This window comes from Xenopus laevis, chromosome 6S, assembly GCF_017654675.1.
Source record: "Xenopus laevis strain J_2021 chromosome 6S, Xenopus_laevis_v10.1, whole genome shotgun sequence".
Taxonomy (NCBI): domain Eukaryota; kingdom Metazoa; phylum Chordata; class Amphibia; order Anura; family Pipidae; genus Xenopus; species Xenopus laevis.
The window spans coordinates 80144327-80170172 of NC_054382.1; the positions used below are offsets into that span (position 1 = coordinate 80144327).

The following is a 25846-nucleotide window of genomic DNA, read 5'->3' on the forward strand; positions in this document are numbered from 1 at the left end:
ATTTGGACGATGAGTGACTGTAAAAGCACCCGATGCGCCATTCCGAAGGCATCGCATGAAGAACAGGTATTATTACGAGGGAGGATGTCCTAAAATGTTTTCTGTAGTACTGGCCCACTGGGATACCAGGAAAACTCCCAGTGGTCCCAGGTGACAACGACTATTTCATGGTCATTCCATATTTTTTTATGAGAAAAACAATGTTTAATAATGGAAGAATATACCGTAGAAAGTAAATATAAAAGACTTGGAAAATAAAGAGGTTGCGTGAGAAGGAATAATAGTTTGGAAAGTGGGCCCACGTTCCCAGGTTTTCTGGCTGGCCCCTGGCATTCCAGTCAGTCCGACACTGATCATTACAAACTGCGCGGCTAATTATCAGCGGGAAAAGTAGGGCAGTACTTGTGCTGCCAGTCCCCGACACCATAATCACTGTGTTACGTATTACTGATATTACTGAACATGTCGGGCCAGCAATGAAAGAATGTAGGAGGGAAGTGGAAGTGCAGCGCGTTGCATGGCGTACTGACTGAGCAGCGTGGATGTAATCACCTGCAGGCGCTGAGCAGAGGAAAGCCCACATGGGAAGCAGGAAGTGCTCGGGCTTCCTGGATCATGACCCGCAGTGCTCCCATAGATACTGCATTACAAGCCGTCACGTGCTCTGGAGAGAATGGCAACTTGCTGTGAATAGGGGAGGGGACTAAGGGGACTGGGAGAACCGTGAGAGCTTTGCGGAGCACAAGGAGATGGAGTGAGAAGGGAACGTACTGCACCAGCCACTCACTAGGAGCCGTCCTAATAGTGAGAGGAGCCTGGCGAATGTGATCTCTTTATTCCAGGTATTGTAAACCGCTTTTCCTCACGTCCAGCTAGGGCTCTACTCTGCAGGATGCAGCCAGGGATCTTCATTGTGTGGTCATCCAGTTTTACTGCAGCTTCTTGCATGTCACATAGCAATCTTGTCAGGGCCTGCTGGGAGTTGTAGTTTAACTAGGGCCAAGCAGAAAGACTGGAGATGCATGGGGGGGGGGGGTCTGCACTAATAAACTATGACTTGCACAGGCTCCCTAAGACATTCCAGCTCAGGGAATTATAGTATTACAACAGTTGGAGGGGCTACAGGTTGATCAATATGTGAAACTGTTATACAAGGGGTCTAATCAGATGCTGGGGTGTTGGGGCTAGTCCTACCCCATGCGAAAACTAGGCTTATTTTTAAAACAGCTGGCGAGGCACATTGCACACTGTCCTCATCTTTTTCTGATCAGTCCCAGCAGACCTGTGTGCGTGCACAGAAGCAGAGCTGTCAGCCACAAACAGGCACTTTTCAGCTGCTGTATAAAGAGCAAGGACAGCGCCTTTCCCTGGAACTGCAGTTTGGCACAAGCCAATAGATCAGCTGAGCTATTTACCCCCAAGCTGAGTTTGTACCTGTAATTAAAACAAATATCACTAGCAAAATGGTCATTATCTTGTGTGTTTTCTGATAATCCAGTCTGTGGCAGATGCATGTTGTTGGGTTTGGTTATAGTTAAACTGGTCGGATAGGCTGCAGCCTCTGCACACGTATCCCGTGCAAGCGCTTGTTGTGAATTTTACTTACTGCTTGCAACAGTTCCTACCTTTGCATAAGAAGGTGTGCATGAAATATATACATACACCTGTGTCTAGATCTAGAGAAGGCGATACATACATTTAAGTATTGTACATTTCCTCCAGCACCATTAGCCATTCAGAATTTATCATTAACTATAAAAGACTGTGTTTGTGTGTATTGCATAATCATATATTTCCAACAGTCCTACTACAACTCCCAGAAGCCTTTTCAGCACCAGCCTGCATACATGCACTTCCTCTGTATATTACATTATGAGTTTATTGTTATCTGGCACTACTATATGTTGCATAGCAAGCAATGGACCCAATACTTGAAGGGTATTGTGCAGAAAGGCTAGTACTGTGCAGAAGGGCTAGTACTGTGCAGAAGGGCTAGTACTGTGCAGAAGGGCTAGTACTGTGCAGAAAGGCTAGTACTGTGCAGAAAGGCTAGTACTGTGCAGAAAGGCTAGTACTGTGCAGAAAGGCTAGTACTGTGCAGAAAGGCTAGTACTGTGCAGAAAGGCTAGTACTGTGCAGAAAGGCTAGTACTGTGCAGAAAGGCTAGTACTGTGCAGAAAGGCTAGTTCCTTTTTAAGAAACAGACAAAACAAATTGTGAAGCAATGATAAGCCTCTGTTAATGTTTACTGACTGCTTGTGGTGAAAAACACTGGAGCTGTAGTGGAACTATGAACTGAACAACAAATACTCACGAGTCACTGAATGTTTAAAATATTCCAAAATATAGATTCAAAGAGTTTATAATTTGTCCCACGTTGATTCAATTGAATTGCTGTTAAGTCATTTTCATTCAATTTTTTTAACTTAACTTTTTAACTGCTCTTTAGTTCTTCTTTCAGTGTATCTTCTTTAAAACTTCTATTTTTGCATAATCTTGCAAACCGCAAATGAGAATTACAGAATTACAGGTACAATTGTGTTTCTGCATGATGTCATTTTAGCAGTTCCCATGTAAGTCCTCTAAGTTCTGCTATTAATTTCAGGGACAAGAAAGGTTACGCTGGTTTTACGGAAATCTAGATTGTGTTCTAAACCTAATAACAGGTGAGTTCTTGATAACACATTGCAACTTAACTGCTAGTTGTGTATTCCTATGTTAAACATTCGAAGGATATCCTTAGAGGGCACAGGTGGATCTATCATTTTGGTAGCAATTGTAACAGATCCATCTGAGTTCCTGTGTGGATATCCTTTCTCATTGTTCCTTATAGTCAGCTAGTATATTCTCACTAAATAGATATGATTTTTCTAATAAGAGTAGTTTATACAGTATGTGGAGATCCTATGGCAGTGTACCCATGAGAATTTGTATGCATTTCACAAAGCAAGTTGCTTTTATTTAGCACCAGTGCTTAATGCAAAAAAAAAATAATTGCTCTTAGTTTTTCCTGCTTTGCATGTTAGTGTCTTCTTCCATGGAATGAGAGACAAAGTTGTGCTCACCATTAAGCAATTTCTATCAAGAAGAATGAGATATGAGCACAAAATGTATATGGACAAAATCAATGCATCTTCTGCATTCACCCATATCAATATATTAGGACAGTTTGTGCATATTGCTATTAAAAATGCCGTCCCAAGTTAAACATAACAAGGATTGTTTATCCATATTTTGCAATATATTCAAGTTGGCCAACGGCATCAGTTATCCCTGGTATGGCTAGTCCTACACTCACTTTAACAGGATTCATTAGGATCATAGTATTCATGTAGGCATTTCTATAGGAACTAAGGGTCAAATATCGAGGGTTAATTAACCCTCGATATTCGACTAGGAATTGAAATCCTTCAACTTCGAATATCGAAGTCGAAGGATTTAGCGCAGATAGTTTGAACGAACGATCAAAGGATTATTCCTTCGATCGAACGATTAAATCCTTCGAATCTAACGATTCGAAGCATTTAAATCCAACGATCGAAGGAATATCCTTCGATCAAAAAAAGTTAGCCAAGCCTATGGGGACCTTCGCCATAGGCTAACATTGACTTCGGTAGCTTTTAGATGGCGAACTAGGGGGTCGAAGTATTTTTTAAAGAGACAGTACTTCGACTATCGAATGGTCGAATAGTCGAACGATTTTTACTTTGAATCCTTCGATTCGAACTCGTAGTCGAAAGGGGGAAGTAGCCCATTCGATAGTCGAAGTAGCCCAAAAAAAACTTCGAATTCTTCAATCGAAGTTAGTGAATCGGCCCCTAAGTTTCACCTGAAACTTACTTTTTATAGGTAAAACTCCAAAATGATTTCCCTTTATATTGAACACAGCAGGTATCACCTGGCTACACCATTGAGCAGGCCACTGCTCCTGTAAAAACTATAGCAAAAACAAACCTATTGATATGGGTAATCATTTTTTTCTCAATGGAAGGAGACCCACGGGACAGAGTGGAAAATAAAAATCAATACTACATTGCAAACACAGCTAAATGCCCATGCATACAGACTTTTATTTGGCCTTTAAAAGATCACAACTCCAATTATCTTTTTCTCCTAATAGGACAGCATCACTCTTATCTACTTTTGGGGGTCGATTTGCTAATTCAGATTTCTATATATTTTTTCTCTAAAAGTTTTTTTTAATTTCTTTAAAAAAATCAAGATTTATTAAGTGTAAAAACCACAAAACTTTTCTAAGTAAAAGTAGTTGAGGTTTTATAGAAGTCAGTGGAAGCTGCACCAATTCTATTGGATGGATTTTTTTTTTCTCCAGTTATTATCAGAAAAACGTGTGTATTTTTTTTAGTGCATCATTCAGCAATTTTTTTCGGTTTGTACTTTTCGTGATCAGATCTTTTAATAACTTTCATGGCATATGTGATTTTAGAGCATCAAGGTTTCAAAAATCTCTAAAACCATTAAAATTCAACCTTTCTTAAATGGGCCTCATAGAGTGGCAGCCAATAGGAAATGAGCAGGCATTTCTGATTAAACTCTTGCTCATTTCTGAGTGGCTGCTGTGCTTTCACCAGATAATGCTACTGGTCCTCTACCAAGGGAATCAGAGCAGCTCTCTTGTTTTAACCTGTAGTAAAGAGCAAGCTTTTGGATTTTAAAAGAGAAATAATAAAGTATACTTCGGATTGCTTTATTTTGTCTTGTACTAAAATGTGCACAGTTTAAGCAAAATGTGCAAACACTGTGGGTTGTGTTTAGCAGGCAGGCACAACTTTGCGTTACATTTCAGTCTAGTATATGGTGGGCTTGAGGGTGGGGACTTCAGGCATGTTGTAAAGGTTTGTGCCTTGAGGGCTTTTTTGTCAAGGGTTTTCTTTATGCTTCATTTATAAATGAGCCCTATTGACACTAAGGTTCCATGTGTTACAAATTGTAAATGATGCAACACTTACTTGCTCCTATAGATACATTGTTCCCTCTGCATTATATAGTCCTCATTCACACTAGAAGTTTAGGCAATATTATTGAATTAACATTTTTATGTTTTTTTTTTTTATTTAAACCAGTACCATTTATTTTCTACATGTGCATAGGCTGGATTATATCAAAATGATGACGCTTTACGGTTAGTGGATGACTTTCTTAGTCTGGGGGTCATTAAAATAACCCTGAGGGCCAAATCTTGCAGTATTGTTTCAGACGGTATAAAGAGCTGTAACTGAAAAATTGCAGTGAGATCAAGTTATACATTATTTTCAGATTAGAGGCTCTTGTTAAAGGTTGATGTTTATCAAGAGAATTTACTTGACAGGAATTGGTAATACGAATATAAAAGTACCTAACGCTGAAAGAGTTGCCTTGTTTTCTACAGGGTATCAACTTACTCTCTTCTTTTGCTCTATGAATTTTTCAATAAATCAAGCTGTGTATATTCTAGGTTCTGATGCAGGGCAAGCAAAGCAAGGGATGGAACAAACTGCCATCAGTTTCCCATTAGGGCACGAGAATGTAGGAAAATTGTTGCATGTGCATTTAGCACTTAGCAATGAAATCCAGCACATCTGCTTCACTCATTATGGATTTGTGGTGGAGGCTCATCTAATTACTATTCACAGAAAAATTTCCATAGGTTTAATGGGTTAAAAAAGACTGAAATGCTCCCCTTATTTGTGCCTGTCAGTAATTCAGTATAGACCTGTTCCCAAGCTTGAATTCATATTTTGTGCTTGGCGATGCAGCGTGCATATTATCTATGTAATAAGTATGTAATGGCAATAGCTATCAACTCACTGGTGCTCCCATAGGTCAGTGTTTTTAAGCAACAATTGCCTGACTTGTGAGTCCACCTTAGGTTTAAGCCTATTGCCATTGAAATGGATAATGGATAATTTTGGGTACAGATATGGGACCTGTTATCCAGAATGCTTGAACCTGTGCTTTTCAGGATAACAGATCTTTCCATAATTTAGATATTAATACCTTGTCTATTTGAAAATCATGTAATCATTAAATAAACCCAAAAGACTTGTTTTGCTTGTAATATGGATTCATTATATCTAGTTTGGATCAAGTACAAGCTGCTATTATTAAAGAGAAAAAGGAGATCATTTTTAAAAATGTGGATTATTTGGATAAAATGGAGTGTACGGGAGACGACTATTTAGTTATTCGCAGCTTTCTGGATCAAGGGTTTCTGGATAATGGGTCCGGGTGGTCATATTTGGACACACATGCGCATATTAAGCAACTTTTTAAGCTTACTCATTATACACATGTGTTATGTAAGTTCGGAAGGTAGAGTTGACATTACATGCATAATGAGTGTGTGGGTAGCATAGCCCTCTTAGGAGGATTTTCTGCCCAAAATAGTACAATTTCCCCCAACTAGAGTACAGGATTTATTAGCCCATACCTCTGGTGGGGGAAACCATTTTGTAGATTATGCCCACTTAGATTAGTGAGTTTAGGGTGCTGAATGGATGGATGTTTAAAGCATTAGGACTCTGGTTGGAACACATAAAATAACAAAACCCATAGATTTTTTCTAAATCAAAATGAGCAAAAAAAGTATATTCAGCATCAGCCTTATTAATGGAACTCATGTTGAACTAGGGAGTTGAGCAAGGTGGTATACTGTCTGTTAAAAGAGAAACAAATCCATAATAAAAAAAACCCTACCCTACATAGACCCCCCCTCCCTCCTCCCCCAGCGTAGCTGCCCCTCCGGGCAAATGCCCCTAACTCTTTACTTACCCCTCCGTGCAGATTCTGTCCAGCGGAGTTCATGGGCGCCATCTTCAGCCACTTCGGTAATCTTCGGAATGAGACAATTTCGGCAATTTATGTGAGTTTCGGTGCATGCGCAGTTGACGCTTAACAGAAAATTGCTCCGACTGCGCCTGCTTCGCCGGTCTCATTCCAAAGATTGCCGAAGAGAAGATGATAGCTGCCGTGAACTCCGCTGGATAGAATATACACGGAGGGCTAAGTAAAGAGGGTACAACTACACGGGCGATTTCCCCGATATTGTGCCGGATTTGACACGCTGCGCCAAAACACAGGCGTCAAGTCAATGCGACGGAAAACAAGGTAAGCAACAGCAACGTCGGATGGTTGCTGCGTTCGTCCGACAAGACTGTCGGATGCAGACGCTGCATGCTGCGTCTATATTCGACTGTTGTGTCGCATCGAATAAACTCTGCGACACCATCCAACATAAGCACCAGGTCCCAAGCATTCTGGATAACAGGTCTCATACCTGTACACGTCTTAGGGGAAAATTTACTAAAGGGCGAAGTGGCTAACGACCGCTAAAATTCGCCAGCGTGACGTCATTTTGCCACTTCGCTGATTTAACAACGGGTGATGCCGTAAATTCGCTAGCGAAGTAGACCTACTCTAGCGCTACTTCGCACCCTTACACCAGGCGAACTTTCGGATTTTACTGAACGTTACCTCTTGCGCCAGACTTTACTTTGCCACCTCAGACCAGGCGAAGAGCAATAGAGTAGATAGGAGTTTGTCAAAAAAAAGGTTGAAAATTTTTCTAAGTCCCAAAAAACGCTGGCGTTTTTTACTTTTTACTGGGTGATAGGCTGAAAAAGATTGTAAATTTTTTTTGGGTACCCTCCTTCCCCCTTACATTTGGCACCTAAACTATACAGTGGGCACATGTGTAGGGAAATATAAGACCTCTATTACATTTAATTAAGTTTCCCTGGCCTTGTGTAGTGTAATGTAGTTGCTGCAGCATACACGGCCGTATGCTAATTAGGCATCACTAGCGTAACTTCGGACTGCTTATCCTATTATCGATAGCGCAACTTTGCAACCGTTCGGTAACCTGTGCGCAACTTCTGATCTTCGTGAATTTGCACATCCCTGCCGAAACTACGCCTGGCGAAGTGCGGCGAAGCCATCACTAGCGCGTGTTCTTGCTTCATTATCTTATATGTATAAAGATTTACATATGTTTTTTTTGTTGCTTTGTTCAGGCATATTTTTCAAGTTTTATCATTAATTTAGTCAGGGAAAGCAACACAAGTTTTCAAAGACCTTATCTCAGGAGCAGGCCTGGCAATCTGTGGGTTCTGGCAAATGGCACAGGCTGGTGTAAGATGCCATAGACAGTAACTTTTTATTGGGCTGGTGGGGGGCTGTTTGGGCCTCTGTGTAGCTGAGTACTAAACCTTATTCTGAATCCCAGTTCAGGAATATCAGTGACTACGTTTTGTTCACAAAACTTCAGTCCCTGCCTACAGCAATCTAACTAATCAGATTTTGACAGGCTATGAACAGATGCAACAAGATATGTACCAAGGGGTTTTAAAGGTGTTGAACTTTAATCTGCCAATTCTCGCTAACAACTTTATGCGTGTGTGCTATTTGATTGCTAGTAAGTCTCTTCCACTTTTCAGCCAAGAAAGGGCATCCATGAAACCCTTGCATATTGACCTCACTAATCATATGGTAAAATAAAATAACACTACTTATTGTTACTTTTTCTTCCAATGACCCCTTGTCTGTTACTACTAATTTATTGTTTTGCTGTACAGTGCTTTACCTTCAAGGAGCGCTTTACAAATAAAAATACATACAAAATATACATACTACTACATCAATATCTAAATGAGCCTCATCAGATATTCTTCTCAAAAGAGATGATTTGAGGCCTGTATATGGCCAGTACATTGCCTTTCAATTCTCATAGAAATAAGTTATTATCCCACTATATGGCTTGATAAAACCCGCCTTTCGTTTTGCTGATCATTTTCACAGGATTTATGGAGGCTTCTTAACATTTTTGTGTTTTAAAAATAGACACTGTAAGTAAACTCATTACAAAAACTAGAACAATATGTGTTTGAGAGTTGTGACATGAAATTCCTGCTGCAGACTGAGCGCTTATATGTAAGTGGTGGTAACAGCCCATAGCATTCTGAAGTGGTTCCAGATATCTTTATACGTAGTACACAACAGCTGTTTATATTATTAAAAAAATGTTTTTATTTTGTGTATTAAGAAGCCTGTCTCTGACATGTCTAACAATTGGATTTGTAGTTGTACTGGATATGTTAGTTCTAAATTACTTGGGCAGAGCATTTCTATTTATATATCTGTATATTGATAAATCAGTTGTGTATATTTTTTTTCCAAAGTAGCAACTCACACATTCCAAATAATGTACTGTACCACTCTTAAAATGTCTGTTACATCATAGTCTTATGACTTGCAGTGTGCTTTAATATAAGGGCTTGTAGTTTTTTTCATTTCGTCTTTTTAGATATGTAATGCAGTGCAAAAGTATAAATTCTGAAGAAAAAAAACACGATAGCAATATCCATGCAGGTGTTGAACAACAGTTTTTGTTGAAATTGTGTTTTTTGCTAGCAGTTTAGGTTGGATGTCACTGTGTGGTAGTCTAATAAAGTTAATTGGGTGTTCATTGAAGGGACACTTTGAAGTACCTATATGATCATTCTTTTCAACAGCAGGCTGCTGCAGTGAAAGATGCTAAATGACCCATCCCCATTCTCTGCCTTTGACTTGATGTGCATGCAGAATTCTGTAATTGCATATATGAACTTAAAGGGGTGGTTCACCTTTCAGATAACTTTTAGTATGTTATAGAATGGCAAATTCTAAGCAACCTTTCAATTGGTTTTCATCATTTATTTTTAGTTTTTTTTAACTGCCTTTTTCTTCTGACTATTTCCAGCTTTCAAATGGGGGTCACTGACCCCAACTACAAACAAATGCTCTGTAAGGCTACAAATGTATTGTTATTGTTACTTTTTATTACTCCTCTTTCTATTCAGGCCTCTCCTATTCATATTCCAGTCTCTTCTTCAAATCAATGCCTGGTTGCTAGGGTAATGTGGGCTCAAGCAACCAGACTGCTTAAATAGCAATCTGAAGAGCTGCTGAATAAAAAGCTAAATAACTAAAAACCCACAAATAATAAAAAATGAAAACCAATTACAAAGTGTCTCAGAATATCAATCTGTACATCATACCAAAAGTTCATTTTAGATGACCATGACCTTCAAAATGGTCCCTGTGATCTGCATTAATAGAATGAAGTTTCCTTCTGATTATAGTTAGATGAATACAGTATGAAATATGACACCGCGTGCCTAAATAAAGTCATCCAATACAATTACAATAATAGACAAAATACCCGTATGGGATCTAACACAATAGGATCGGTTTCCCTCCAATAAAGATTATTTATATTATACTTATTTAGGATCAAGGTCACTGTTTTATTATTACAGGGAAAAAAAGAAATCATTTTTAAAGATTAGAATTAGCACTGTATGTAGTATATTAGAATGATAGGTTTCCCTATCTGCTTACTCAGTGCTGCCTGTGTGTGCCATTTTTTGCTTGCCCAGTGCTGCTTGTGTGTGCCATTCTCTGCTTGCCCAGTATTGCTTGTGTGTGCCATTCTCTGCTTGCCCAGTGCTGCTTGGGTGTGCCATTCTCTGCTTGCCCAGTATTGCTTGTGTGTGCCATTCTCTGCTTGCCCAGTATTGCTTGTGTGTGCCATTCTCTGCTTGCCCAGTGCTGCTTGTGTGTGCCATTCTCTGCTTGCCCAGCACTGCTTGTGTGTGCCATTCTCTGCTTACTCAGCACTGCTTTGGTGTGCCATTCTCTGCTTGCCCAGTGCTGCTTTGGTGTGCCATTCTCTGCTTGCCCAGTGCTGCTTGGGTGTGCCATTCTCTGCTTGCCCAGTGCTGCTTGTGTATGCCATTCTCTGCTTGCTCAGTGCTGCTTGGGTGTGACATTCTCTGCTTACTCAGTGCTGCTTGTGTGACATTCTCTGCTTGCCCAGTGCTGCTTGTGTGTGCCATTCTCTGCTTACCCTACGCTGCCTGTGGAATTTAAGCCTGTTAGGGGTTTGTTCTTGGGGTTTGTTAGCATTTGGAAATTGTTGTTAAGTGTCCCTAAGGTGTTTAATCATGTGTTGGGGGGTTGTTGTATTATCCACAGGGGAGGATGAGGCATATGGATTTAAGGGTATGTTTTAACATAACTTAAATGTTTCACATGAGTGATGAGGTATTCCCTGCAGTGAGCACCAGCCATTTAGTTTTTTTTGGGGTGCTACCACCGTTAATGTGGATATGATCTTAAAAGTTCTTGTGGTAATGTGGGTGTGGTTTACAGTGGGTGTGGTTTAAAAGGAGAAGTGGCCAACACTGACTTCCATTATCGGCCCTCCACCACATAGGCCAGTAAAATTTTGGCCTTCGTTACTGTTGGCTGCTGCACTGCTGTAATATATGAACACAGTAGAGGAGTGACCCCCCATTACGATTCTCTCCAACTTCTTGATGTTTAGCCCCATTCGCCTATTAAAAGTTAAAATGTTTTATAGCCTTGGCTTGGAAGTTATATGATTATTCAGTATACCAAATGATTATCTAGTGATGATGTTAATGTAAAAAGTTATGTTTTCATTACATTATTTGAATTTTTATTGTTGGCTTCTAAAGAAAGATTGTACAAGAACTACTTTTTCATACTTCACTTTAAAGCTTTGTGTTACAAATGAACAGACTATTATTGCCCTGTTGCTGCATGTCCTAGGAGTGAAACTGATATTGTAAAACCTGTTTGCCTGTGTGTACTTTGCATTCCTTTCTTGTACATAACTTCTGTGTGCTTTGGCACAACTTGTCTTGAAGCTGCAGCCTGTAGCCAAGTACACACAGGCATTGATCAGTGGAATAATACGTATGAGTGTGTTTCTCTGCATTTCAATAAATGTTGCTTACTCAGTGTGTATGTATATATATATATATATATATATATATATATATATATATATATATATATATATATATATGTGTATATGTGTATATATGTATATATGTATATATGTATATATGTATATATGTATATATGTATATATGTGTGTGTATATATATATATAAATATATATATATATATATATATATATATATATATGTGTATATGTGTATATGTGTATATATGTATATATGTATATATGTATATATGTATATATATATATATATATATATATATATGTATATATGTGTGTGTATATATATATATATATGTGTATGTATGTGTGTGTATATATATATATATATATATATATATATATATATATATATATATATATATATATGTATGTGTGTATATATGTATATATATATATATATATATATGTGTGTATATATGTATATATATATATATATATATATGTGTATATATATATATATGTATATATGTATATATGTATATGTGTGTGTCTTAAACATATTTCTCTGTTGTTTGGTGGCTCAAAACTTTCCCACATATAATTCTTTTGAATATAAATGCAGATATGGGACCTGTTATCCAGAATGCTCGGGTCCTGGGGCTTTCCAGAAGACGGATCTTTCCGTAACTTGGATCTTAATACCTTAAACGGGTTGTTCACCTTTGCAGTAACGTTTATGATGTAGAGGGTGATATTCTGAGACATTTTGCAATTGGTTTTAATTTTTTGTTGCGTTATTTAGCTTTTTATTCAGCAGCTCTTCAATCTGCATTTTAAGCAATCTGGTAACTAAGGTCCAAATTACCCAACCATAATCAGCAACAATAAGCAACCATTCATTGATTTGAATAGGAGGCTGGAATATGAATAGGATAGGACCTTACTAGAAAAATGATAAATAAAAAGTAGCAAATAACAATACATTTTTAGCTTTACAGAGCATTTGTTTTTGAGATGGGGCAGTGACGCCTATTTGAAAGCTGGAAAGCGTCAGAAGAAAAAGGCTAATAATTACAAAACTATAGAAAATAAACAATGAAGGCTAATTGACAAGTTGCTTAGAATTGGCTATAACATACTAAAAGTTACTAAAAGGTGAACCACCCCTTTAAGTCTACTAGAAAATCATGTAAACATTAACGGGGGAATGTAATAAAAGTCGGTAACGGAATAACTATTCGAAATGCGAAAAAGTCTGCTTGCGGCACTTCCGATTCAACGTTTCTGAATGTGGAACAGAAAGGAGCCTTTCCGTAATTTGGAGCTTTCTGGATAGCTGGTTTCCAGATAACGGATCCTATACCTGTATATATTTGGACAGGCTGTAGCATCTGACGTCCACGTTGCATAATATCTGACCTCTGATGTAGTTGTTCTATATATTGCTGGGTTTTTTTTTTGTTTTTTTTTGCAGTGTTCTCCTTTATTTATGTCATACAGTTTTTTTTTTCTTTCAGATCTGAGGATTTAGAATGCTGCTTATCTAAAGCAAATATGGCCTCAGCTGGTAAAGTCTGCCATCACACCATGGTGGCAGGCAATTCAAGTCCGGGAGAATTGTCCCTGGAGCCCTTAATACTATGCAAACTGTGTCTTTGTGAACATCCCATTGATAAGATGACCTCCCTACAGGCATGCAGTTGTATTTTTTGCACATCGGTGAGTTTTTCTACCTTGCTGAACCATTCAGTATCCATTTCCTACATTTTAATATTTTTAAAATATACTTTACAGCAATTACTGCTTTTAGCCTTTTGAAGTATTCCCCATGCCTCGTTAGGGCCCAGCAGGTATGCGGTGACTTGCATATATGTGTACATTGCAACAATACAATTACTTGTAGGGCAGTGGCTGAAACTGTGCAGATTTGTCACCTGTGGAAAAAAATGCACGACTGTGGGCGACAGATCTCACGAAAATACATTTTTTGAGTTGCCTCAGAAGGAAACTTTTGCGACTTTGCAATATGTAGGTATTTCCGCTGGCCATTTCCGTTATTTCCAATGGACATGCATTTTCGGGAGATTTGTCACCTGTAGTCGTGCATAAATAATTCTTGTTCAAGCACCATTCATGGCATTGTTACAGTTTCAATAGTAACCACCAAACCTGCCTGTATGTTTATATAGTGTGGGAGGAAATCCATACAGATAGTTGAACCTACCTACCTATGTACCACAGGGCTGCAAGGCACCAAGCCACTTTGCTTTATTGGCATCTTGGGAGTTACAGATTAACTTTCACCATTTATGATGTGACCGTGTTTCTGACTGAGTGTTCTTTACTCCTTTAGTGCCTCAAACAGTATACACAGTTTACAATCCGGGAAGGCTTTGGATCGCCAATCACATGTCCAGGCACGGCATGCACAAACCAGGGTATCCTTCAGGAAGCAGAGGTATTGACATTTGTAAAAAGTTCCTGTTTAAGCAAAGCCTCAATGTTTCTGCTAAATTCCTTTTTTTAGTCATTTTACTTACCACTAGCAAACACCTGGCATCAATCTTTCCTTGCCAAGGAAATCTGGAGCAATAGATTTCTTGTTCCACTTTTTATTTTGCTTTAGATAATGTTTACTTTGCATCAGCTCAGTCAATGCAATGCCTTTCACTGAAAAATCTAAACATCCACAAACATTCCACATCTATGAACTTTTCAACCAGCATATGCACACCAGCTACTGGCGTGCTAATAACTACTTTCTGTGGTGTCTGTAGGCTTTCTTTGGCATGATTTTTATTTGCTCAATTTTGATGAATATTTAGGCAATGGAAATGATGTGGTCAATATCGTTGCTATTTAAAACACTTTATTTTTCATAGAGGTTCATTTTACATTCTCAGCTTACATATAGTTAGTAATTACTAAATTGGCAAGATTATTTATATAACTATAGTTGTATTTCTGAAGCAAACACAATTTTTATAAGTGGAGATAACTGTGTGTTATATTTAAATGCTACAAAGCACTTTTATTCAAACTGGAAAAGAGTTGTGGGCTTCTGGAAATGTGTGAATTAGTAAATTTTTTAGGGAACATGTTTTTCCTTTACTGTAAGGTGGCTTATGCTTTAATGCCTGATCATCAAACATTTGAAAAATTTGGAGATTTTGTGACCTAACCATCACATGTAAACAGGGTGCAATTTGTTATAGGTATTCCCGTATTAGAATTATTCTTAGTATGTAATAAAAACAGCATTGCAAAATAGTCTGGCAGTGGCTTTTAAGCAGTGTGTTCCCAGGGAAAACCATGTAAATATTAAATAAACCGAATAGGCTGGTCTTGCTTCCATTAAGGATTAATTATATCTTAGCTGGGATCAAGCACAAGGTACTGTTTTATTATTGCAGAGAAAAAGGAAATCATTTTTAAAAGTTTGGATTATTTTGATAAAATGGAGTCTATGGTAGATGGCCTTTCCATAATTCGGAACTTTCTGGATGACGGGTTTCCAGATAATGGATCCCATACCTGTACAGTGTCAGCAAAACAATCTAACCTAGTGATTTCCATTATGTTTTACTGCATAATATCCCTAATGATATTTTCATTACTCTAGATTATTTATAAAGAATATTCTGTTAGTTTTATTGCATATACACTGAAATAAATATTTATTTTTAGATCTCTGCTTTGGTACCTGTTGAACAGCTGCAGTTTTATCAGAGGTTAAAACTTGAGAGAGGTAAGTTAACCTTTTATGTTTGTGAACAGCAGTAACGGCTTGCTTCCACTGGGCCAGTAAATGTGCTAAATCTGCCATCTTTAACCTGCCACCATCTGCAGAACTATAACAGCTAGCATGGAAGTTGTAGTTTAGCAGCAACTTTTTTTTTTTTTTTTGTAATCTTGCCTTTATTTTTTTTCATCAACAGTATATTTACAGTGTATAACTGTTGCAACTTCCTTTGTGTGTCTGAGCTGTGTGTGTGTGTGTGTGTGTGTGTAAATATACACACACACACACACACTCCCTTTTCTCTGTAACAATAAAACAGTACATTGTACTTGCTCCAAACTAAGATATTATAATTATTCCTTATTGAAGGCAAAACAAGCCTATGAATTTTATTTAAAGTTTACATGATTATATAGTAGACTTAAGATCCAAATTATTGAAAGATCCCTTAATCGGGTAACCCCAGGTCCCAAGCATTCTTGATTACATGTCCCATACCTATATATATATATATATATATATATATATATATATATATATATATATATATATATATATATATATATATATATATATATATATATATATATATATATATATATATATATTGAGCTTCAGGTAGCGAAATCCAAGGCCCCGGCACAGTTTTCAGCACAGAGAATGGAGACTGACACCGCCTTTAAGTTAAATGCAGCTTTGCTGACTTTCAGCCCACTGGCTTCACATTGGGGTTAACATTAGCTTCACATAAGCCTTAACAGTCCCAATTCACACCCTGACTTTAACTCACAGTTTCCCTAGCCCTCACTGGCTTTTGGTGGACCGCAAATCCCAGAATCCTCTCTGGGCCACACTCAAGACACACTTGTCTCCTGGGAGGGGTTTCTCTTTTCCTCTCCAGTCCTTTAGAGCTCTCTCTCTAACTTAGGTCAGCAGGGAATCACTCTCCTTCCCAGCTACACACAGGCACCTTCCTTCACTCAAGAAGGTCCTCACGAGGCCCCTCACCCACCTCCAGCTCCAGGAGATATCCAGGGGAAGAAGCCCTGATGTGTAGTCCCACACCTCCTTTTAACTACATCAAATCAGTAGCTAATTACTTTGCTGCCTCTATATTGGCAGCTGCAAAACCCTTACATTGAGCAAGGAATGGAAGCCCACCCTGCTCTCTTCCATTCACTCCAGGGACCCACTATCCATCTTTTCCTAAGCCAGAATAGAATTAAATAGTATTACTTGCTGCAGCCACACAGACTTTTCCCAGGAGTTTATACTTCACCAGCCTAATGCTGGTAAAATACACACAGATTGTTCTGACACTAGCGTCATTTGGTATTTGGTGCCTTTCCCTGTATACCCATGTATATAAATTTGTATGTTCATTGTGAACCCTCACTTCCTGAAGACGGCTCATGTAGCTGAGCCGAAACGTTGAATAAACTACACTTGTTTTTTCACTAAAGACCTATGAGGACTGTTTGTTGTTTTGTAAGTATTGATGTAATGCTCCAGCACCTAGGCATCTATTTTGTGATCTGTGTGCACCGTCCGAATATATACCGGTAAATATAATTTACCATATTAATAACCCAGGTGAGTTCCCAGGTGCTTCTCTGTCAGGCTTATCTGCCTTCATTCCACCAGGATCAACTACCAGTACATGCAAATCCCTTGGTAACCTGCTTTTATTTCCATGTTAATGATTTACCCTGAGAGAATACTCTACCAGACACAAACCTCTGTCTACTAATTCAGCTTGCAGGTAAAATTGATCATGCAAGATTTAGCCCCGCATGGATGGTTAGGGTAAGGGCACACCTGGAGAATCGGGGAGATTGTCACCCAGCAACTAATCGCCTCTTCTTTGGGGCAACTAAACTCCCCGAGCTGCTTCCCCATGTCTTCTGCCGGCTTTAATGAAAAATCATTGGGCGACTAAATCTCCCCGAATCTCCAGGTGTGCCCCTACCCTTAAACTATTCCTGTCTCAGGAATAGTATTCAGATCACACAAAGGGGGGGGGGGTGTTTATCAAAGAATGAAACTAGAGCTCAGTGCAGTCTGCCAGAGTGAAATTCCCCCACTTTTAATTTTTATGGGATTTTTGGGAGCATGTTTATCTACTGATGAAAATGATAATTTACACCTTGATAAATAGTGGTGACATTTCACCCTGGCAGACCTTGGCAAGCTCTAGTTTTACTTTGACAAATTTTCCTCCATGTCAAAGGGTGGTGCAGCCCTCATCACTTGAGGAATTCCTCATTTCAGCTGGAGGCATTACCAGACCAGATTTTTTTGTCACAATAAACTAAGATTCACTGGGATCACATATAATGTGTTAATAATTTACTTACCGATGGCTTCAAAATTAAAAACAAATGCTGGATTAGTTTAGTCGGGAATAGGTTACTCTGTTTATAACCAGCTTAACTTTTAACTTTCCAGATACCTGGGCAGCACATTTGCAAGAAAATTATTAACTGCCATATTTTTTATTTATATTTTACTTTTAAAGAGTTTATAACCCAGGGTAATCTGTGTTTGGCATGAACAAATATAGGGTATCATCAAACATACACAATTTTATGGAAAATCAATATATCAATCAATATATTTAAGAGCTAGAAAAATGAAATAAGGGCAGTTCATTAAATGGTATATTGGCTGCATTAATGTCTGCAATCAAAAACAACTGTAGTTCACTTTTTAATGACCTGTATGTGAAATGCACCAATTAGACCCAAGTTGCCGCTCTTGCATTGTGATTCTACATGCTGGGCGACTGTTTTCTATGTATGTCAAGAGGAAGTGTTCAGTTGCCCTTGTCAAAACTTGCTACAAGTCATGGCCCTTTGAATTGGCCTTACTTTATCTCTTTGATCTAGGCAAGGCAGGAGTGGTTCCTATTGCATTTATTCGAAGTGTTTTGCTGTATGGATATTGCCATTGTCCATTGTATTGTGGGATTAGGCACAAGTATTTATTTACATGAAGAATTAACCATATAGTAGGCATTCTTGATGGCTAATTGAATGTTGATGTTTCCAGGAGAAAGCTTATGAATAAACCAGTTAAGTGATGTAATAGATCATAAACATAATACCACTTAAATTGTAAATGCATGCAGAGTCATCCAGAAAAGTAAATGGTTCATATAATGACTCTATTGTGGGTAATAAAGCAACAGCAGAAGCTTCCATACCTTTTTACATTGGCTGCGTTAGTGCAGGTTGATTAAAAAGTATTAAGACCAATTAAGTCATTTAGATACATGATTTTATAATTATGCCACAGTAATGTGCGCACTGTTACTTTTCTATTGTAGAAATCCAATATACTGCAGCACACTGTAATTTGTGTAAATATAAAGATGTGCTTTATTGGCTCAAATACAAGCAGACATGTGGCTTTTACTTTTCTATTAACAGAAGCTGATCTGGAAGCATCTCATATCACCTTCTTGTATTAAGCTTTATTATTTCTGAGTTACAGATACAGTAGGTATTCCCAGATAGCAGCACTGGAAAAGGAATAGATTAAACACAGTTTTGTACTATGATGTAATTATTTGCCTACTCACATAGTTTCAAGTTTGGCTAAAAAGAATAGTATATTTTAGTGCTTTTAGATTTGCATCACTTTGCTTCATCTCTAAATAATTTTTTCACATATCTTTATAAGACAAATTGATCATAGAAATAGCTTAGTTCTATGCTGGATAAGGTATTGGGGCATGCTTTTCTGATTGTTGTTCACCTTCAAACAGCTAGTTGTTTTCAGATAGATCACCAGAAGTAACAACTTTTTCCAATTACCTTTTTATTTTCTGTGTCACCGTTTTTCTAATATTGAAGTGTAAAGTGTTATTTTTCACCTTCTAAAGCAGCTCTGGGAGGGGGTCGCCGATCCTAAATTGATACATTTACATTTCTTATCTTTGTCCCTGCTGAGCAGAATCTCTGGGTTTTATTATAGGCAGCTGTTAGAATTGATACAATAGTTGCTAATACTCCAGAGATGCTGCTGAGAAATGTATCAACTAATTGATACATATTGCAAAATTGTAACAATTAAGAGTCTGCACCTGAATTACTGAGCTGCCAGACTCAAACACTAGGGATGGGCGAATTTGACCTGTTTCGTTTCAGCAAAAATTCGCCGTCGCCGAAGACCATTAAAGTCTATGGGCAGCAAAAACATTTTGTCGCATGGCGAAATTTTTTTTTTTTACGTGCAACTTTTCGCTATGGGCTTCGTTTTTGCGGCAAAACAAGGTGAAAAAATTTGTCCATCCCTATCAAACACCAGAGACAGGGACATTCAACTTTAAACTTAGATTTTGGAAAAACAGTAAAAAAAATTAATAAGTCTTTATTTCTGGGGAACAATCTGAAAACAACTGAACTGAAAAAAAGGGTTTGGAAGGTAAAAAACCCTTTTAAAGCCTACTGTTGAGGTATAATGTTTGGCCTGCCGGTATTCCCGTAGCCTATAACAAGATAAAATATATTTGCAACACTTATTTATCAACCATATAGTTATAATTTCAATAATATATTGGCCAGAAAAACGTGTTCATCACAACATGTATGTGAAACTGGCATATTTTCTATTTCAGAGGTACATTTGGACCCCTGCAAGACATGGTGCCCTACTGTCGACTGCCATACTGTATGCCAATTGGAAACTGGTGACTCTGCTCTGCCTGTACCAGTGGACTGTTCTGCTTGCCTTATTAAATTTTGTTCTGTTTGCAAAAACATCTGGCATCCTGGACAATCATGCCAAGGAAATCAGCCCATCGTTCCTCCCGAGAAAGGGTAAGTCTTACACTGTCCTGTTCAGTATTTGGCTTTTTGTGACTAAAACAGAAGTTAAATTTTATTAAGATTAAAAAAAAAGCATCTGCAATAAATTGCAAAATTCTAATACAAATATTTTCTATGGCAATGCTATCTTTGTTTAGAATTATAAATTTGTTTTCCTGTTAACCTGCAAATTTTCATAACCTGATTTCAGGCTTAGAAAATCACAGCAATAGTTGAAGCCAACGTATGTTTACCAGGAAATGCTTTTAAAGCATTTACATGTAATGTTCATCAAGAACTTTCTGAAGTCAGAAAAAGAGGTCTTTTAGCCAAAGACAGGTTAGTAGCAACCAATCAGCAAGTGACATTAACTGATTGCCTATTAAAAAGAAAACATCTGATTGGTTGCTATAGCTTACTAGACCTGGTGCATGTTTTGTAGCATTAATTGGCCTCAAACTATTAAGCTCAATTAAGAGTCCGATGGTTTCTGTACATTAATCTGTAAATCAGAGAGCAGCTAAGGAGTACTTGCACAAATCTTCACTGTACTAACATTACATTGTATTGATACCTTGGCACTGGCTGAAATTGACCTATATTATTGGGCCCATAGTGGGTACATTAATGGAATCTCTAGTGGCCCATTTCCTGTAACTCTCCTTATTGACTGCCCCACCCCCTTCTTTACCCAATGTGGTGGCTGGACTTGTACCATAGTTGTATCCTGGCAGACCACCAGGTCCAAACTGGGATTCAAATTAGGCCCTGGCATTTCAAATACACATTTCAAATACCACCCCTAATGTTTTGCACTTGATACTGTATATATAATGGAGTTATAATAATAATTCATCTTATGTAAGACCCTCTATTATGGTATTCTCTTTTTTTTCTCGTTTCAGAATCCTTCTTACTATGGATGTAGATGCTTGTATCAAGCAGTGTCCCGTGTGCCGGATTTATATAGAGAGAAATGAAGGATGTGCACAAATGATGTGCAAGAACTGCAGGCATACCTTTTGCTGGTACTGCTTGCAAAACCTTGATGTGAGTGTTTGATGATACTATTAAACTAAAGATTGACTGTAAAATAATCTCAAAACTAATGTTACATGTGGCATTTTTTTGTAGACCAGTAAGCAGGAATAGCAGCAGTACACTTGCACTTATAGTAATGTGCCTAATAATGTACCCATAGTCAGAGATTCAAATTTTAGGCAATGGTAAGCAAAATTTCCCAATCAAATATTATAACAGAATGGCAAGTGATTAATACGTTTCTTAAAAGAATCTGTCATTGTCCGTTTATACATATTGCTAGCCCATACATTATAATGTTTAATATAGTTTCATTGAAACAAAAATCTCAGTTTAGGCCACTGTCACATACACGAGTACTTTCAAGAGGGCTGAATATCTTCAATGACCAAAAGGGGTGCACACCTTCACTTACATGTGTTTCACGTCGATTTCATCGGGCAGTCACAGCTGCTTTTCAGCTAACTGAAATATGCTGTCTGTAAAACACTGGAGCTCATTTATAAACAATGGGTAAAATTGCACCTGGACAGTAACACATAGCAACCAATCCATGTATAGCAGTTTATAGCCAGCTGCAGGTTGAGCAAGACAAACAATAATCTGGTTGCCATGGGTTACAGCCCAGTAGCAGATTTGCCAAGAGCCAAATTTATATTGCATTGAAATAGAAGAAACAGAAATGCACAGTTACAAATATGTAAACAATAACAAAGATTAAGTGACACAGGAGGAAGGAGGGCCTTGTTCCACACAACTTGCAATCTAACCCTATCACGACTAAAAATTGGAGCCTGAAATGGAATGGTACATATATGCCTTTGATAAAGCCCGCAAACTGGCGGGTGAAACGCGCGTCAGGTGCACTTTTAGCTTTGGTTAGGTAGGCGTCTGATAGGGACATAGAATTTAATACGGGGGCAATCGGATCGGGAGGGGACCTTGGAGGGTGAAGGGGTTGGTTCAACGAACGATCCGTGGGTTTACCAATCGATGTCAGTATCCTAATACACCCAGTTTTGGAGGAATTTAAATGAATCGAGGTCTTTGCTAACCTAATTCCTCAGCAGTTTGCACGTACACCGAAAGGGAGGGATCCTGAAGTGGGTGAAGGGGTGGCTGTACGTGGGTTACTGCTTGGTGTACCTATAGATATATAGTGCGACCAATGTGCCGGATAATCATATATAGATTCCCTTGAACTAACCGTCACTCCTGACCTATAAAACCCCTCTAACCCCCTGTTATTCAGTCTATCAGCCTCCTTACTTAACCTTCTTTTTAATGGTGCTATCTAGACATTGGTCTTAATGGTTTATTAAAAGTTAAGTTTTAAGAATCACTTCACTGGAGTTTTGCAATATATGGATAGGAAGGTGCAATTGGATGGGTCATTTCTTTTTTCTCCTTGTTTTGTGTACATAATTTTTGAAGCAGTATTACACAGTTCTTAAACAACACCAGTGGTGGAACTAGATGTTACTGGGCCCCACAGCAAATTCATTTTAGGGACCCCAACATATCCAGGAATTGTCCTGTTTTCCAAATATATGTTGAAATTGCTTACTAATATTGGGGCCCCTCTACCTTGGCCCCCCTGCAGCTGCAGGGTCTGCTTCCTCTGTAGTTACACCTCTGAACAACACAGTCAAGCACATTTACCAAAACAGCACAAATTTTTGCTTTGATTGTTCAGTTGGTTGCAGAAAGCAAATTACTGATTGTTGCTATGGGTAACTGCCCAGCTGCAAAATTGCCCTGTGTTGGGAAATGAGCCAGAAAGAGAAAAAGGCAAGCCTGAAATGGCCTGTGTGTTATTCAAGTACAGTTAGATCCATTTGTTTCAAAGATTGTTAAAGGGCCAGTAAATGTAAGTTTTTCTGCTGTTTAGAACAGGGGGATGTCCGTGTTGGGTATTTGTCTGTACAGGTTCGATTATTATACTGTCAACTATGGAAATACAAAGCTATTACAATGATTTGTAGCAGGACATGTCATCTTGATACCAGACAACTTGGCTACATGGAAGCAGTGAAATTTTGGCAAGTAACACCTAAAAGCAAAATGGCTAATAAAGCCTTATAAAAAAAATTCACTTGTATTTGCCATGGTTTCTGGTTTCAGGGATTAAATCGAAATCATCACTACTTAGGCAGTGTCATCGAAGTAGAACTGTGTTATTGTGCTAAAACACAGAAGATACAGATACAAAAGAAGTTTTGCACAGTAACACAATTTTACGGGCTTGTAGACCACAATCTCAAATGTATTTTAAAGCACTACATGTGCTATTGCCTTTAGAACAGCAGCTTTGAAGCTTTTCCTTTGAGCAAGGTTGACTATTTTTCATTTTTGTCTTCCTCCTCCCCCCCCTTCTAAAGTGTAGACCAGTCTACCAGCTTGTTCAAACAAACCTTATTAATTGCCTAATACCATGCATAGTTGGAAGAGCTTCAAGTTTCCATGAAATGTTATTTACCAGATCATATTTATTTGGCTTATATCAGAAAATTTAAACATTTCCCCAACTGGGAACTGTAAAAGAAAGCAGCAATCTAGGGTACTTTATCACCTATTCACAGAGATTTTCTGCAGGGATTTAAACAATTAAGCCCCTTCTAAAAACGAATGCCAGCCAACTCGCAACAGGTAACATAGGCACATGGTTTAAGAATCGTTAAGATTATATTATCCAAGATGCCTGGTTAACTGCTGTGGGACATTAATTAATTAATTATGTTCCCTATAAATATTACCGTAACTGGACACAGTTGTTGTCTATATACTGCCATTGTTTTTCCCTGTGAGCATGCTTTCACAGACAACTTTTTCATATTTTAAAGAGTTTCTAATATCAATTGTCTGATATTTTTTGCCTATCTAGCTCTAATTTGATCCTGATCATGGTATTAGCTGCCAAGTCCTAATTTCACTCAGAAATTAGTTTCTAGAATGTTCTTTTGTGGTTGTTCCTTTTATGTTGTCAAAATAATAAAACACATTTATGTATAACTAATACAAAGTGCTTTGTTTCAGAATGATATATTTCTTCGCCATTACGACAAAGGACCATGCAGAAATAAACTGGGACATTCAAGAGCTTCTGTGATGTGGAACAGAACACAGGTCAGTCAGTTGAAATTGCCCTCATTTCTGTTTGAATTGGCTTACCCTTTAATATTCTGTATTGATATAGGTATGTTTAAGCATATGTACAAGTAGGTTTCAGAGGCACAGCCCATCTCAAGCTGTGCAGTACTCCATGTTGCCTGGCCTTACAGACAACCTCAGTGATGCTGCAGATGTGCTGTGAAGCAGCCTATTAATATACTATTGGGGGAATGTAATATGTTTATTTACAGGAAAAACGTTTGCGAACGTCGACGACCATATTTGCGTCATTTTTGGCTGATTAAAGACCTCAATGACTTCCTCAAATTTTGAGATCAAATTGCTTTTGCAAACCTTCGCAATGTATGTAATAAAATCTCCCAATCACAAACCATTTTTTGTGACAAAATATGTAACGAAACTCCAGAGGAGGTGTTAAAGGTTTGCAATGCACAATTAAGATTTGCAATGCAATTAAAGCCTAACGAAGAATATTACATTGCGACAAGCACATTTTCATCTGCAAAGTTTTGCTCTTTGTGAATTGTATTATATTTCCCTCTATAAAACCAAAGTATGCCTTCTAATCTATTTAGTGGAATTGTGGATCTAATCCACATCAATATGTATTGCCAGGGAAATGGGATATGATTTGAATACCATCACCAACTCCATCTGATTTTACTCTATAAAAATCTGATCTTATGGTATTACATGAAAGTCACATAATGCAAGCCTTGGTCATATCAAATTGAGCAGTTATGTTAATGCAATACCAATTTTTACCATTTAGGTTGCAAAAAAAAAAAAAAACTGGGTAAAATTTGGTTCCTTTGGAAACCTCACCAAACAAGTAGATCTCAAATATATTTCTTTGTGTTTGTCATAAGAGCAATCAAAAAGCACATAACTTTGTGACAAAAGAAAGGATCGCAAATCTTAAATTATGGATTGCACTCTTGTGAATCTAATGGGTGGGGATTTTATTCAGCCTCTTGCATATTTATGAGAATGACATTTTGTTTCTATTTTCTTCAGGTTGTGGGGATCCTTGTGGGTTTGGGGATCCTTGCAGTTGTTACTTCACCATTGCTGCTGCTGGCATCACCTTGCATTATCTGCTGTGTGTGTAAATCCTGTAGAGGCAAGAAGAAAAAAAGTGTCCCACCACCCACAGTGTAGCACGGTCTATTTATCTGGAAACACAAGATCTTGGATTTGGCTCTTAATTTTATGGAAATAGTACTGATTCACTCAAACACATTCCTGTATTCTATTTATTCACCTTCAGTTTTGTGCAAGGAGTTTCTGGATAAATGCAAAATATGTTTTAAGTAGGATTCTTGCCAGTTAAAGGATCCAGTCCACTTCTTGTATTAGTGTTCTGTC

The 25846-nt window shown here is 38.0% G+C and overlaps 1 protein-coding gene across 2 annotated transcripts; it reads left to right on the forward strand.

Moving 5' to 3' along the window:
• The first annotated feature begins 329 nt into the window (after positions 1 to 329).
• Positions 330 to 25832, forward strand: rnf144b.S (ring finger 144B S homeolog). Of its 2 annotated transcripts, XM_018269510.2 has the most exons (9): positions 332 to 842; positions 2606 to 2666; positions 13270 to 13471; positions 14106 to 14210; positions 15440 to 15500; positions 20116 to 20317; positions 21211 to 21355; positions 24383 to 24472; positions 25496 to 25832. In XM_018269510.2, the coding sequence occupies exons 3-9, from the start codon at positions 13307 to 13309 to the stop codon at positions 25637 to 25639; spliced, it is 912 nt and encodes a 303-aa protein (XP_018124999.1). In that variant the 5' UTR covers positions 332 to 842; positions 2606 to 2666; positions 13270 to 13306; the 3' UTR covers positions 25640 to 25832. The 2 variants fall into 2 exon arrangements, with proteins under 2 accessions (XP_018125000.1, XP_018124999.1); XM_018269511.2 differs by lacking the exon at positions 2606 to 2666 and having other exon boundaries at positions 330 to 842.
• The last annotated feature ends 14 nt before the right edge of the window (positions 25833 to 25846 follow it).

What these genes read in the sequence shown, in the direction of transcription:
- rnf144b.S (XM_018269511.2), top strand. Translation starts at nt 13,307, where the DNA reads ATGGCCTCAGCTGGTAAAGTCTGCCATCACACCATGGTGGCAGGCAAT. An exon ending in ATCGTTCCTCCCGAGAAAGG is followed by an intron (nt 20,318 to 21,210) that starts GTAAGTCTTACA and finishes TTCTCGTTTCAG; the next exon opens with AATCCTTCTTACTATGGATG. An exon ending in TGATGTGGAACAGAACACAG is followed by an intron (nt 24,473 to 25,495) that starts GTCAGTCAGTTG and finishes TATTTTCTTCAG; the next exon opens with GTTGTGGGGATCCTTGTGGG.